General features: G+C 39.1%; 2 protein-coding genes across 2 annotated transcripts; one reads left to right on the top strand and one right to left on the bottom strand.

Annotated features, from left to right (window-relative positions):
- Positions 1–6,577: 6,577 nt before the first annotated feature.
- RBM7 (RNA binding motif protein 7) lies at positions 6,578–13,710 on the bottom strand. Its single transcript, XM_052653035.1, has 5 exons — positions 13,615–13,710; positions 12,570–12,732; positions 11,811–11,898; positions 8,796–8,877; positions 6,578–7,908 (listed from the first exon to the last, which is right to left on the bottom strand). The coding sequence occupies exons 1-5, from the start codon at positions 13,708–13,710 to the stop codon at positions 7,549–7,551; spliced, it is 789 nt and encodes a 262-aa protein (XP_052508995.1). The 3' UTR covers positions 6,578–7,548.
- A 162-nt stretch (positions 13,711–13,872) lies between these two features.
- On the top strand, positions 13,873–14,508 carry C15H11orf71 (chromosome 15 C11orf71 homolog). The gene has a single exon (XM_052653168.1). It carries the CDS (start codon positions 14,039–14,041, stop codon positions 14,435–14,437), a length of 399 nt encoding a protein of 132 aa, XP_052509128.1. The 5' UTR covers positions 13,873–14,038; the 3' UTR covers positions 14,438–14,508.
- Positions 14,509–16,725: the final 2,217 nt, after the last annotated feature.

The raw sequence follows: 16,725 nt of genomic DNA, 5'->3' as shown, positions 1-16,725 counted from the left end.
AAGAACATTCATGATACGGGGAAGAGGTCAAAATATCAACATTAACAGGAGTTTGGAAAAAGTTGATATCAACTTGAATGAGTAAGGGGTTCAAAGCTTCAGTGGAGGAAGTATCTGCAGCTGTGGTAGAAACAGCAAGAGAATTAGAAATAGAAGTGGAACCTGGAGATGTGATTAAATTGGTCTGATCTCATAATAAAACTTCCACAGATGAGGAGATGCTTCTTATGGATAAGCAACGAAAGTGGTTCTTGAGACGAAATCTACTACTGGTGAAGACTGTTAAAATGACAGACAGAGGATGTAAAACATGCCATAAACCTATTTGATAAAGCAGGAGCAGGGTTTCAAAGGATTGGCTCCAATTTAGGAAAAAATTCTACACTGGGTAAAAGTGCTATCAAACAGCACTGCACATTGGAGAGAAATTGTTCATGAAAAGAAGAGTCAATCACTGTAGCAAACTTCGTTGTTGCTTCTTTTTGGAAATTGCCACAGCCATTCCAACTTGTAGCAACCACCACCTTGATCAGTCAGCAGTCATCAACACTAAAGGAAGACCCTCTACCTGCAAAAAGATTAGAACTTGATAAGGGCTCAGATGATTAGCATTTTTTAGTAATAAAAGATTTTTTAATTAAGGTGTATACATTGGGGTTTTTTTTTTAGACATAATGCTATTAAACACTTAATACAATACAGTATAATATAAATAAAACTTTTGCATGTACTGGGAAACCAAAAATTTATGACTCACTTACTATAATATTTAGTTTTTAGTGGTAATTTGGAAGTGAACCCACAGTATCTCCAAGATATGCCTACATTAAAGGGGAAAGAAAACTGTCAACTTAGAATTCTAACCAAATTATATTTCAAAAGCAAAGGTGAAAGAGACTTCTTCAGTCATAGAAAAGCTAAAAGAGTTCATCACCAGCAAGATTGTACTGTTCAGTTCAGTTCAGTTGCTCAGTCATGTCCGACTTTTTGCAACCCCATGAATCGCAGCACGCCAGGCCTCCCTGTCCATCACCAACTCCAAGGATTTACCCAAACTCATGTCCATCGAGTCGGTGATGCCATCCAGCCATCTCATCCTCTGTCGTCCCCTTCTGCTCCTGCCCCCAATCCCTCCCACCATCAGGGTCTTTTCCAATGAGTCAACTCTTCGCATGAGGTGGCCAAAGTATTGGAGTTTCAGCTTCAGCATCATTCCTCCCAATGAACATCCAGGACTGATCCCCTTTAGAATGGACTGTTGGATCTCCTTGCAGTCCAAGGGACTCTCAAGAGTCTTCTCCAACACCACAGTTCAAAAGCATCAATTCTTCGGTGCTCAGCCTTCTTCACAGTCCAACTCTCACATTCACACATGACCACTGGAAAAACCATAGCCTTGACAAGATGGACATTTGTTGACAAAGTAACGTCTCTGCTTTTGAATAGACTATCTAGGTTGCTCATAACTTTTCTTCCAAGGAGTAAGCATGTTTTAATTTCATGGTTGCAATCACCATCTGCAGTGATTTTGGAGCCCAAAAATATAAAGTCTGACATTGTTTCCACTGTTTCCCCATCTATTTCCCATGAAGTGATGGGACCAGATGCCATGATCTTCAGTTTCTGAATGTTGAGCTTTAAGCCAACTTTTTCACTCTCCTCTTTCACTTTCATCAAGAGGCTTTTTAGCTCCTCTTTACTTTCTGCCATAAGGGTGGTGTCATCTGCATATCTGAGGTTATGATATTTCTCCCAGCAATCTTGATTCCAGCTTGTGTTTCTTCCAGCCCAGCGTTTCTCATGATGTACTCTGCATAGAAGTTAAATAAGCAGGGTGACAATATACAGCCTTGACGTACTCCTTTTCCTATTTGGAACTAGTCTGTTGTTCCATGTCCAGTTCTAACTGTTGCTTCCTGACCTGCATATAGGTTTCTCAAGAGGCGGGTCAGGTGGTCTGGTATTCCCATCTCTTTCAGAATTTTCCACAGTTTATTGTGATCCACACAAAGGTGGCTTCCCTGGTGGCTCACCAGTAAAGCATCTGCCTACAATGCAGGAGACCTGGGTTCCATCCCTGGGTCGGAAAGATCCCCTGGAGAAGGAAATGGCAACCTACTCCAGTACTCTTCCTTGGAAAATCCCATGGATGGAAGGCTACAGGCCATGGGGTTGCAAAGAGCCTGACACTACTGAGTGACTTCACCTCACCTCACAGTCTAAGGCTTTGCATTGTCAATAAAGCAGAACTAGATGTTTTTTTGGAACTCTCTTGCTTTTTCCATGATCCAGTAGATGTTGGCAATTTGATCTCTGGTTCCTCTGCCTTTTCTAAATGCAGCTTGAACATCTGGAAGTTCACGGTCCACATATTGCTGAAGGCTGGCTTGGAGAATTTTGAGCATTACTTTAATAGCGTGAGATGAGTGCAATTGTGTGGTAGCTTGAGTATTCTTTGGCATTGCCTTTCTTTGGGATTGGAATGAAAACGGACCTTTTCCAGTCCTGTGGCCACTGCTGAGTTTTCCAAATTTGCTGCCATATTGAGTGCAGCACTTTCACAGCATCATCTTTCAGGATTTGAAATAGCTCAACTGGAATTCCATCACCTCCATAGCTTTGTTTGTAGTGATGCTTTCTAAGGCCCACTTGACTTCACATTCTAGGATGTCTGACTCTAGGTGAGTGATCATACCATCGTGATTATCTGGGTCGTGAAGATCTCTTTTGTATAGTTCTTCTGTGTATTCTTGCCACCTCTTCTTAATATCTTCTGTTTCTGTTAGGTCCAGACCATTTCTGACCTTTATTGAGCCCATCTTTGCATGAAATGTTCCCTTGGTATCTCTGATTTTCTTGAAGAGATCTCTAGTCTTTCCCATTCTGTTGTTTTCCTCTATTTCTTTGCATTGATTGCTGAGGAAGGCTTTCTTATCTCTCCTTGCTATTCTCTGGAACTACATCTTCTTAAAAGAAAATCTATTTAAAATAATGACAGCAATGACAACAAAGAACCCAAAACAACAAATAAAACCAATTAAGTGTAGGGTATATATATATATGTGTGTGTGTGTGTGTGCGTGTACATGTGTGTGTGTTAGCTGCTCAGTCATGTTCAACTCTTCAACTCTTTGCAACCCCATGAACTGCCACCAGGCTGCTCTGTTCATGAAATTCTCTTGGCAACAATACTGGAATAGGTTGCCATTTCCTTCTCTAGGAGATCTTCCTAACCAAGGGACCAAACCCAGATCTCCCACATTGCAGGCAGATTCTTCACCGTCTGAGCCATCAGGGAAGCCCCATAGGTGTATACACGTGCACAAATGTGAAATGGATAGCAGCAGAAGTCTCTAGCAAGCCTGAACAGAGGGTGGGAAGGACGTAAAATATTACTATAATAGGAGCTAAAACTGGACTATAAGTTGAGAACAAAGTTTACAAAAAGTCTAATACGCTATATCCATTAATTTGGAAAGACAGAGAAAATGTTATTTTTAATGAAAATATAAATTATCCAAACTAACGTTTGGGAAAGTAGAAAATCTAAATAGATCAATAACCACAAAAGACAATGAGAAGTAAACTGTTTACTTCCAAGACTCAGATAATTTTAATATAGCGGTTTAACTAGTTCTAAAGAAACAGGCAATTCTCATATTATTCAATTTTTTTCCTAAGCTTACTAATTCATTCTACAAAATCAGCAGGATCATAATTCTAAAACCAAACTAAAGAATCATTTTAAGAAATCTCATGACTATAGATCCAATAACTTAAAATTTTGAAAAACATTCTAATGTATTAAAGGCACAGTATATTGTGATACAATTTTTAAAATAGGATACAGTGATGGTTCAGGGTTAGGAAATCTATACCAGAGAAGTTTTTGATGTTGAAGTCTCCCTCTGCTCTTCAATTATTTGAGCAATGTTCTTTATTCATTCATCAAAAATTTACCGTGCATTGTATATATGCCAGGCACTGGACACTGGGCATTCAGTGGTGAAAATATGAGGTCCTGGCCTTCATGGAGATGTCTGCTGCTGCTGCTGCTGCTGCTAAGTCCGTTCAGTCGTGTCTGACTCTGTGTGACCCTGTAGATGTCAGCCCACCAGGCTCCCCCGTCCCTAGGATTCCCCAGGCAAGAACACTGGAGTGGGTTGCCATTTCCTTCTCCAATGCATGAAAGTGAAAAGTGAAAGTGAAGTCGCTCAGTCATGTCTGACTCTAAGTGATCCCATGGACTGCAGCCTACCATGCTCCTCCGTCCATGGGAGTTTCCAGGCAAGAGTACTGGAGTGGGGTGCCATCGCCTTCTCCGTCATGGAGATGTCTAGCGAGATACAAATAAAAAGAAAATTTTAATACAATGTAAAATCTATTATAAAAGAAATGCAGGGTACTATGGGAACACATAAATTGGTATGTAAACTTTAGGGTGCTGTTAGAACATCCCTGTTAACTGTCTATTCTAGGATGGTGGCAGTGGATTCAGAGACGAAGGCCCTACACAACACAGAGTGGTATAAAATTTTCTGACAGCTGATTGGATGGAGGAGGGTGGAGTCAAAAGATTCTTTGGGGGGAATCTTAAGGTGTTCAGATTAATGTATTAATTTATACATGTTATGCATAAAAGGGTAAAATGAGGGCCAAGTTTGAAAAATACTGTTAGGTATAAACACTGCAGCACGTTTTATGGCACTGTTCTGTCACTATGAAAAAGTCAGTGTTAGTATATGATGTTTATGAAACACTGGACTACAGAACCCTGTTGTTTTGCAGAACAACGTATGAGAGTAGTTTCATGGAACACACACTGGGAGAAATTGCTCTCCATAAAAACGATTTCTTCCTTTCTGCTTCTGCAACTCTGAACACCTCAGTGCAGTCTCACCGACTATATTCAATTCTTTATGGCTGTCTTCTATCCCTTTACACCAGGGTTCCCAACCTCCTGGATATAATGCCTGATCATCTGAGGTGGAGCTGATGTATTAATAATGTACACAGTAAATGTGATGGACTTGAATCATCCTAAAACCATCCCCCCTACCCTCTCCAGTCTATGGAGAAATTGTATTTCATGATACCAGTCCCTGGGGTCAAAAAGGTTAGGAACCACTGTCGTACACAGCACATGTATTTAGTTAGGTTACTTTCAACTGGGTGAAGCTGAAGAGAAAAAAGATGCCCTGGGACCTCCAGGGGGCTTCCCTGCTGGCTCAGTAGGTAAAGCGTCTGCCTACAATGCGGGAGACCTGGGTTCGATCCCTGGGTCGGGAAGATCCCCTGGAGAAAGAAATGGTAACCCACTCTAGTACTCTTGCCTGGAAAATCCCATGGACTGAGAAGCCTGGTAGGCTACAGTCGATGGGGTCGCAAAGAGTCGGACACAACTGAGCAACTCTCCCTTCCCTTTCCCTTCATGAGGGGTGTCCCAAAAATATTAAAAGAAAAATTTTATTCTGAACCAGTGACTGGTAAATCAATATGAAGGGATCTGACCCACAGGTAAGTCACAATATAGTATTAATCTGTTACTATCTACAAATGCTAATAAATAAATTTCCATATAGGTAAGACAACGGAAAATACAGGCTCATTAGAGATAGTGACCTGGAGAATTCAATGGACTGTACAGTCCATGGGGGGGTCACAGTCAGACACGACTGAGCAACTTTCACTTTCATTAAAGACTTCTATTTTAAATTTTTTTTTTAATTGAAGGAAAATTGCTTTACAGAATTTTGTTTTCTGTAAAACCTCAACATGAATCAGCCATGAAGTGAAGTCACTCAGTCATGTCCAACTCTTTGAGACCCCATCAAGTTCCTCCATCCATGGGATTTTCCAAGCAAGAGTACTAGAGTGGGGTGCCATTTCCTTCTCCAGAGGATCTTCCTCACCCAGGGATCAAACCTGGGTCTCCCGCATTGTAGGCAGACGCTTTACCAGAACTGCTTTGTTGTTGTTCAGCTGCTAAGTTGTCTGACTCCTCTGTTACCCCATGGACCGTAGCCTGCCCGACTCCCCTGTCCATGGGATTTCCCAGGCAAGAATACTGGAGTGGGTTGCCTTTTCTTCTCAAGAACTGCTTAGAAGGACAGAAATTTCTGATCTTAATGTTCTCTGTGCTAGTAACTGGATGGCTTCACATACCTAGGCACAGAAAAGCTGTGCATATTTAAAAACAGAGAAAATCAAATGTACAAATTCCTAGATACCAGGGAGAGTAACCAAATTAGTTTACAGTGCTCAGAAACATAAACCATGTGTTATTGAAAATCTGACTCTAAAATATTAAGTTTGGTATGTTCAAAGGTATATTTCAGGATACTCTAAAAACTGACACTTTTAACACCAGGCAGTCACTGAATAAAAGCATGTTGCTAGTTTTTTGTGTGCAGTGTCCCTAAAGTTAGTGACGTCAAAAAAAAAAAGACATTCTTTCATTTTGTTTTCAATATATTAAAAAGCAACATAGTACAAATGCTGTAGTTAATATTAAAAAGGACTCAAATTTTACAAGGAATTAATTTTTTATAAACAAGTTCTACAATGAAAGGGAAACAGCATCTTGATACATAAAAGTGTTGTTAAACAAGATTTAAAAATTTTTAAATCAGAAAATGTTTCAGACTAAATTCTTTCAAATTCAAACAACAAAAAAAAAAGCAACCTGTACAATCTCCATAATAAAATGTGTCCCTATACACTTGTCCTGGATACAATGTTAAAATTTTCAAAGTTTGAGTCATACAGGCAGTACTTTAAAAAGTACATTTTCAGTTAAACATTTTACTATTTTTCCACCTATGCATTTATGTTTTTGTTCTTCCAGAAATAGGGGATTTATATTAACACTGTATTTTTACTGTAAAAAACTACATTTAGTGATATTTAACTTCCTGAGTGGCTTCAGTCATACATCGATTTAATGAGCAAATTCTAAAATTTTACAATGAAATAGCATGTGTAGATGTCAAGATCATGTCACAGAACTTACACTTAAGTTCTCTGAGAAGTTAAATATAGTTTATCCCCAAACTTTTATCAAAATGCTTTCTCATATGTTAGTAAAATGAATCACTGAAGTTAAACATTTTCTTATTAACAAAATACTGAGTCAATTCTGACTATCAACTTGAATATTTTTCCTTATATACACGAAAAATCTGATTCACCAACAAGAAGCTTCTTGCAATACAAAAAAATAATTAAAATATTTTCTTCATAATACAACTAATCCATATAATACATCCTTTACTCAATTGTCTAAAATGATTAGGAATTGCGGCACTTTCTTCTGCATAAAACCCTTTCCTCTTTTTAAAACCCTGAGGTGAAAGGCTATGAATATAATAAAACTAGAACCACAATTCTTCTCATGTCTGTATTGAATTGCTATTGGGTTTTAAAATTTTTACAAAGAAATGTGGCAACTTGTAAAGCTGCTCTATAGTTTTTTAAGAAAACATTCTCAGAAACAACTTAACAAAAAGGGACCTAAAATGACCCTATGAGAAATCCTTATAACACTTGTTAGTGTCGAGATGAGCGCCATTTCCCATTTCTACCACTGTCTCTTCTGTTATCATAGTCATGGCTCCAGCCATCGTGATTCCTGTCTTCATAGAAAAAATCATCCCTGTTTCCTCTGTAATGATGGTCAGACACATCACTGTAACGCTGTTCACGGCTGTAATGTCTATCCATCACGTAGGGATGAGAATTCAGTCTGACTTTCCTCTGTGATGATGGTGTATCTTGGCGCCACTGGGAGCTTGAAGACTGGTTAAAAGTATGATTATGTGACTGAACTGATGGGGAAAATCCTGACTGATCCAGATGTGGAGAACCAAATTTCCCTCCATATGACATCTGTCTCAAAACATTGTTCATCTGAGCAAAGAGAAAAAGAAGAAAATGTTAAGCACAAATATTTCTAGGTATCAAAGGCAACAGATATCTAGCCCATGGTTAAACACAATAATGGAAAAGCAAAATCATTCTTGCCTATCTGAATTTTAAGTTAAACACAACTAAAAATAGTAGAAATGGTGAGTGAAATGGACTAGTAAGGAGAAAAAGAGAGATAAGTACTAAATGACTAGATCACTGGTTCTCAAATTCTGCCGATGGGAAGATATTAGGCAATGATTTTTTTTTTTAATGGTTTATAGCAAAATGAAAAAAAATGTTTATAAAAGCTCATATCCCTTTATACTAATTTCTCAATTTTATTTCACTCTTGTATTTTATTCTGCAGACTGTGAAATACACAAATCTAGGTACCATGAGCCAAGATTGTGATTTGGGCAAAGAAACTAAAAAGAAAGAAATGTGAGAAAAAGAAAAAAATGAAAGATTTGGAGACCGATCAAAGACAAAAAGAAAACAGCAAAGATATCTAAGGTTTTATTACTGGTGATATTACAGAAAAAAATGCAAAGTTCACAAGGAAGGGGATCTAGAAGATGCCAGTATATTAAGGTATTAAGTATTAAGGACAGTATATGATAGAAATTACTCAGCATAGGTTACAAGAACATCAGAGAATATGAGTTTCCAATACTTGCAACACACACACTAACAATGGTTAAAGAAAAATACAAATGTGAGCAGCACTCTTCTATTCATCTTTGATCTTATAAATATATATTTCAGCCCAGTGGAAACTGAAATCTACAAAGACCATGCTAGTCTAACTAAAATTTAACAAGTTAAAATAGAATTTTAACTAAGTATAATTTTTCTTTTTAGCAACTCAACTTGAATAATCAGCTTACCACTGCTTGCCTCTGAAAATTTTCTGAAGATGAGAAAGATCTTTGAATTGTCTGTGCTGATGGAGTCATGTTATCCACCGTCCTTTCATGAAAAGTAAAAAATAAGAAAACATACAATACTTATAATATTATATAACATAATATTATATAATCATTCATATAATCATTCATTCAACAAATAAACATGACAATCATGAGTAAGACCCAATCTTCAAAGATGGGAATCAATAAGCCCAACAAGGTATCTGCTCTCAAGGAGCCAGGGGTAAGGATTCAGACAATAAGAGAATCTCACATGGTTATAAAGACATATACAACTATATAAGCTGAGGTGACAGAGAAGGGATTCTATTTTAGCCTGACTGGTCAGGAATGGCCCTTCTAAAAAGGCAATATCTGAAGTGAGAGCTGAACAAGATTACCTGAAGACAACACATTCCAGCTGAGGGAAGGACTAGCAGTGGAGAGCAAGCTATAGTCTGTGGGCCAAACCCAGTTTGTGCAAAGCTTGACTGGAACACAGCCAACCTCTTTTGTTTTTGTGTAGTGCTACAATGGCAGAGGAAACTAGTTCTTTATAGAAAAAAAAAAAAAAAAACTGTCAATTTACAGGGAAAAAAAATTTGTCAATCCCTGGGCCACTAGTGCAAAAGCCTAGACTGAGCACTAAAATGAAAAGGATTTGATCAATTAGACATAATAGGTGAGGGAATCAGAAGAAATAAAGGATAAAATCTAGGGCTATACCCTGGTGGTCCAATGGTTAGAACTCCACACTCTCACTGCCGAGGGCCTGGGTTCGATCCCTGGGTTGGGAAGATCCCCTGGAGAAGGGACCACCACTCACTCCAGTATTCTTGCCTGGAGAATTTCATGGACAGAGAAGCCTGGTAGGCTATAGTCCATTGGGTTACAAACAGTCAGACATGACTGAGTGACTTTCAAAGAAAAAAATTACTGAGACAAGAAAGAGTAATAGGCTTTGGGGAATAAGGAATTCTATAACATAAAGAGAATATTAATCTAAAGGATTTAAACCTTATTCCTCACTTCCTAAAGAGGTAACTTGCTCTACAGAAAAGCTCAGAAAAGATTTTAATTTTATTTTAAAATACACCATTGGAATCAAACCACCAATTGATTTATCTTATAGTTTAGATCTTTTTATTTAGGGTTCTTTTTTCTTACTTTTCTAAAGCAGAACTGATTTTACTTATACTCTACAAAGAAAGCTATTTACACATTCGTTCATTCATTCATTCCACTGAGCACATGGGATCTCAGGTCCCTGATCAGGAATCAAACCCATGCCCGCTGCAGTGTAAGGGCAAAGTCTTAACCACTGGACCACCAGGGAAGTCTCATCTTTTGTTTTCTTAAATCATATTATGTGTCTACATGCCAAGGGGGTAAAAAGTATAATTTTACTTGTAGAGAGTATAAAAATCAGGTATACACTAAGACTTGATTATAACTATTTACTTGTGTATTTTTCCCCCAAGAATTTCTAAGATGGGTTAAAAACTTTTTTCCCCCTCCACCTAAGATAACTTACAAGTTTCTATCATAGTGGTTAGAGATGCTTCAAATTCCAACTGTACTGAAAAGCATTTAAACACAATTTCAGCTGGTAAGAAGAGCAGACCCTTCCAGATTACTGCTTTCTTAGAATTTCACCTTCCAGACTCTTCATATTCATTCACCCACTTCTCTTCAGCTCCTGGCACCACCTTAATCCAAACTATCAACTCTTCCTTGCTTCTAATACCAATACTTTGCTACCAACGGATTCCTAATTGGTCTGTTTTCACCCTTGTCTCCTTCAATCGATTCTCTCCCAGTGCACCCAAGTAACTCACTAAAATACAAACCTGCTCCTTTTACTATCCTACCAAAAATGTTTCAATGTCTTCCTACTGTTCTTAAGGTGAAATTCCAAAATCCTAATTATGACATAAAACAAAGACCCTATGCCATCTGGCCTCTGTTTACTCTGACAAGATCACCTACTACTCTCCATTTTTCATTCATTATGATCTAGGTACACTGGCCTCTCTCAGATCCTCATTCACTTATCTCTCCTTATTAAAATTTTCTAAACTCTTTCTACTCATATCATGGTGGGTGTGCTCAATCACACTGCCTGGGTTTGAAAACAACTTCAATGCTTATGAGCAGTTCACATTTGAGCAAGTTAACCTCCAACCCTCATTTTCTTCATACATAAGGCAGAGATAATTCTTACCTCATAAGACTGCTGTGAGGGATAAATGAGATCATAAATACAAAGGACTTGGTGACAAATCTGACAGGTGACAGGATTTTTTTAACTCTTTCTTGAATGAAGCACATTACGATTGATAAATTGCTCTAAGGACATACCAGGAAAAAACCATCCCTAGGAAAAAATTAGCCTCCCCAAAGAAAACTATTTAAGTAGATACAAATACGGTACCTTTTCTAATCCTTAGTAACTAAAAGGGATTTTAGAGATCATCCAAATCAACTCTTTTTCCTTACAAATGGAAAGATAGGGCCACAGACTAGCTCAAGATTACACAATTATTAAGAGACATATTTAAAATCCACCTTTATGAACTCCTAGTCTGTTTACTAATAGGTATTTTTAATCTGCAAGTAACAACCAATTAGTGGTCATAGAACTAAGGTGAATTTAAAAAAATAAAACAGAAACAGAGCGTAGTACAAATAGCAAGGGTTAAGTAATGTTTTGAGAAATTCTGTGTCAGTATATACATGTATGTGGGTTTGGGTATATGTCTTTACAATGAACATAGTTATACATGTATTTATTTTAAGGGAACTATATACAATGGGCCAACAGTCCCCTTAGAATAGATACTATGTGTAACTATAATCCAAAATAGCAAATACAGCAGCAGAAAAAAGAGGTAGGAGCATGATGAAGGAAGCCAATCACTCATGTGTTTTTTGAGATCACAACCTAAAAAAAATTCCTGATAGATGATTTTTAAAATAGGTGCAAAATATTACCTGCTAGGAGATGTGGAAGTAGGGCTTGAATTTCCAACATGATGCTGGGAATATGACAAACTGACCTCCTGTGAGGCATGGCTACTTCCTAAATGAAACAATTTGAGAAATTCTTATTGTTAGAAAGTTTAATTTGAAATTTTGTATTCCTCAGCCCAATCATTGCAAAATAGGTAGACATAACTTAAGGTGAAAACCTCAAATTTCAGTAAATCGCTTTATAGTTCATCAGAGTGAAAACTAAGTGTTTAATACCAGATATATTTAAAACAAAGGGTTACAAATAAGGTACTACCCAATGTACAACAGACAATGTATAAATACCCAATCTGGCCATAGTACTCTGATCCCCACACTAAATTGTAAAACTGAATACAAGGAAAGTTTCATCCTCACATGATCACGCATCAAAATTAGTAAAAGTAAATTACAAGGCAGTCAGGAAGACTTTCAGGAAATAATCTTGGTGCTTTTAGAGCATGAAACCAAAATCAGTCATTCTAACAATGAAGGTTTATGTTCTTTTCACCAACTCAAATTGAAATTTTAACTCTTTTGAAAATTACCACTTTCAAAATCCATACTGTCAATGTTACCCATTTTTAGCAATATATAGTTTACTATTTATAAAGCTTAAAGCATTTTCACCCAAAAAGAGGTTCTCAAAAAAAGAGGTTCTCTAAAACTGAATAACAAAATTAAAAACAAAAAACAAAGCAGTGAACAATCTCTCTCCCCAAATCATCAGTAAATAGTTACCTGCTCTAAACTGAATCTTGATAGGCCTTCCAAAAAGTTTGATTCCATTAAGCAGATTCATGGCGTAAGGAACAGATACTTCATGTTTGAAATTCACAAACGCAAACTGCTTCGGTTTACCATCCTTGTCTTTTGGAATTTTCACTTTAATTACTGGACCAGCCTACAGACACAAAAAAGTGTTCAGAATTTCAGTAAGGCAGTTTCAGGAAATACTCAAATGTCACAAAGTTTATAATGTAACCATGGACTCTTAAAAAACGGATACACACGATTTCCCTTACGGTTAAAGAGCCTATAGATATGACTGAAAATTAGGTTAACTTACTTCGGGGGAGGGAGCCCATAAGGAACTGGAAACTCAATCACTGAATTTACGCTTCACTGCCCTTTATGACTTTAACTTCTTGGCCAACACCCATCGTTTTCCCACTTTGTGGAAATTAACGTTTATCAAGAGCAAGTTTTCTTGGACTAAAAGTTCACTTTTGCATTGATCAATCAAACCATTACCAGCTGTTGGAGGGTACTGGAGGGAACAAGTTTAACACGTTTTAATACAGATCTTAATAGAGACACTAAATGCCGCTTTCCTACGGAGTCTGAGCTTTTTCTACGGAGTCTTTGCTTATGAGTCTGTCTTTGCTGCAACTTCGTAAGAAACTTAAGTGTAAAATGGATACTGACAAATAAATTGAAATAAAATTTACAAGCAGAAGATGAGAAAAGGAGGAAAAGTACAGCTTAACGAAGGACCCACACGTTTGGGGCCCCTTAAAGAGCATGAATCTTTACCACAGGAATGCCCGATTGAGAACCCACCAGCACCTTTAGCCTTCACTTTGGCCTGAATTAGGGTTTTTCTCAGAAAGCCACACGCAGCGAGCGCCTCCCTTTCTAAGCGTGACCCCCGCCTCCAGCCCGCCCACCTGTCAGGGTGCCGGGACGCACCGTCCCGCTTCCGCCAAGGAAGCGCGGATCGCCGTTGGGCCGGACCTTAGGCGGGCCGGAAAACGAAAGGAAGAGGCTTATCCCAGCCGCTTACCTGGTGGAAAAGCTCGAAGAGGAGTTCCTCTGTTACTTTCGTTTCAAGGTTGCCCACAAAGAGAGTGCGATCCGCTTCGGCTGCCGCCGCCCCCATCTCAGCGTCGCCCCCTCCCGAAAAAGGCCGAAGGGTCGCCGCCGACGCACGCACTGCGCACTCTCAGAAACCCCACGTCCTCGCGCACCCAGGCGTCACCGACGTAAACGTCAATCACGCCTGCTCTCCGCGGCGTTGACGTGCGCTGACGGACTGCGCATGCTCCGAGGAGAGGGCTCGGGAAGGCTCCTGGTCGCCGCTGCTGTAGTGATGGCTTCCAACGAAGTTGGTCTCCGCTGTCGGGATCCGCTGAACTGATCTGCGGAGTCGCGAAGGGCCTACCTTTACCGAGAGTCGTAAGATCAGATACTACGGGCAGTATCTGAAGATGGCGCAGAACTCTGTGTCCCTGTCCGCCGGCGATCGAAGGAGTCGGGTGGCTTACCTTAGCTCTTCCCACGGTGACCTCAGCTCGTCGGCCTTAGCGTTGGCGATGGTCTCCGGAGACAGCTTCCTCGTTACCAGGCCCGAAGCGATTCTTCCAGAACCTGTTCCTCGACCCTCCGTGCGGCTGAACTTCCGGACCGAGAGCCGTCGGGCGCCTGGTGGCGGCCGAAGCCCGACCCGCTTTAACGAGGGAAGGGAACTGGAGGCGCGGAGCCGAAGCCGCCAGGCCAGATTCTCACCTTACCCTGGCCCTGCGGTGAAACTCGACCTTCTAAGAAGTGTCCTGCAACAGCGTCTGGTGGCACTTGGAGGAGTTATCGTAGCCCGTCTTTCAGCTTAAAACCAATACCTTCCTCGGCCCTTCAATTAGCGTGTGAACAAGGCCTCTCTCTAAAATACATTCTTGGTGCAACCGAAGTCTTTTTAGAGGGGCGTCTTTTCTGTAGCCTAGCCCAAAAGAAAATGTTTGCAGTTATTTGAGTCACACGGTTTTAAATAGCCATGATGATTAGGTTAGAAGGGAGGAGGAGCGGAGATTTTATTGAGGTGGTCACAAAGCTGAGCTGATTGGATCGTCCTTCCCAGCGGTCAATAGTCCCTTCATCTTCCCAACAAAGAACCACATATTTTTCGCTTTCCATAAGTCTTAGAATCCCTGGCAGATTCTCTTGCCTTGAGACCTGTAATTCCGAGCTTCGTTAACGGCCTACCTTTCCACCTCAGGCTAATATTACCTTTACTTCTGTTGGTTTATTACTGGCATAACCTCCCACCCATGGTCCAACACTTAATCCTATCATTTTGCCCCTTACACTTCTTCCATTCCCTTCCTTCATCTTTTCTTAAGGAATGTCCATAAACTTCAGTCTCTACTACACTAAAGCAACAAAAGCAAAACCTAAACTTCCCTGCTCCTTCAAATTTTTAAGCGGATTTACGTTTCTTTATTTGCCAAAGTTTCCAAATTAATTTTTACACTATGTCATTTTATTATTCACAGTCAATCCCAGCTTACTTAATCTGAATCTTGTTCCCAAATAGGCAAAAATTGGAAACCTTCATCTTACAATCTACTACTGTTAGGAAGCTGATCATGTATTCACTCTAGCATCTTCCTTGAACTTTCCTGTTTGTCTTTCCCATTCAAACATTAAATTATATTTGAAGATCCTCCCAGTGCTAAGCACTTTGGATGAACTTTTCCTAGCCCTGCTAACAAGGAGATCAAGTATACTTTGGATTTAGTGGCTAACAAATCACCAGGCTGGATTGTTATTAGGTCAAGTGATGAAAATAACCCTAGTTGCCATGGCTTTCCATAATATTGCACTATCCTGGTTCTTCTCTTAAACTGGCTGACTACTCTTTGAAAGTGTTGCTCAGCCACCCTGACTTTCTGCAACCCCATGCACTGTGTAACCCGCTGGGTACCTCTGTCCATGGAATTCTCCAGGCAGGAATCCTGGAGTGGATAGCCATTCCCTTCTTCAGGGGATCTTCCTGACCCAGGAATTAACTTGGGTCTCACGTGTTGTAGGCAGATTCTTTACCATCTGAGCCACCAGGGAAAACTCTTTAATCTGCTAATAATTTTGTCTTAGTCATATATTCCCCAAAGTTTAAAGGGTGATATTGGGAGAAAATAAGTGGGTTTTGTAAAGTGGCAAATCTTAAGCAGGTAAGAGTCTAGCTTTTTCCCAGTGGACTCTGGTCTATAACTGTGTTAGATAAAGCAAAATTACCACACACAAAACAGAACTGAATCGTGAAGACTACATTCTAAGAAGAATTTTGACAAACCAAAGAGTGTCCATGTGAGTGATTAATATAGTGAGATGTCTAGAAACCACCTCTTAAGAAAAATGTTTGACAGGGTAATAATAGCTACATTTTATTGAGTACTGTGTGCAAGACAATGTGCTAGGGGCGTTTATCATTTATTTAGATATTTATTGAGAACTTATTCTGTGCCTGCTACTACCTGTGTTAGGTATAGAATAAAGTGCTGAATAGGATAGATAAGTTCTCTGCTCTTACGGAGCTTTATATATGTCATTTAATTTTCATAACAGCCCGTAACAAAAGTATTATACTTCATTTCATTGCTGAGTAACCAAGGCACGAAGAATTGAAGTAAAGAACCTTGAAGCCATTCAACCCAGGTTCCTCATTAGAATCATGTAACATCAAAAGGACTTGAGTGACTATTTTCTCAATTCTCCCAAAGATAGTATCTAACTAATGCTATTCTAGATAGCTGAAAATAAGTTAGTTCATAATATATGGATTCTTTAGGCTGGATGTGGTTGAGAAAGAATCCCAAACCTATATGTGAAGAGTTTGGGGAAGAGTAGTAAAATTTAAGACTGAAGGTAAGAAGGATTTTCGTAAAACGTAGAGATACCTGATGGTGGAAAATGACCACTTTACAAGATAATGAATTAACTGTCCAAAGTTCTCACAGAGGCTAAATTGTGTCAGTTTTGAAATCGGACCACACGACTTCTTCAGTTCTTTCCCATTTGACCTCTAATTCTACACTTTAAATTAAAAACTTGATTAAAATTGAAAAGAGAACTGGGGGCCGAGAAGAGAAAAATGAAGTATGATACATAGGATGACCATATT

Source organism: Budorcas taxicolor, chromosome 15 (assembly GCF_023091745.1).
Source record: "Budorcas taxicolor isolate Tak-1 chromosome 15, Takin1.1, whole genome shotgun sequence".
NCBI classification, from domain to species: domain Eukaryota; kingdom Metazoa; phylum Chordata; class Mammalia; order Artiodactyla; family Bovidae; genus Budorcas; species Budorcas taxicolor.
The sequence above is the reverse complement of the archived record's forward strand: the minus strand, read 5'-3'. Positions and strand labels throughout refer to the sequence as shown.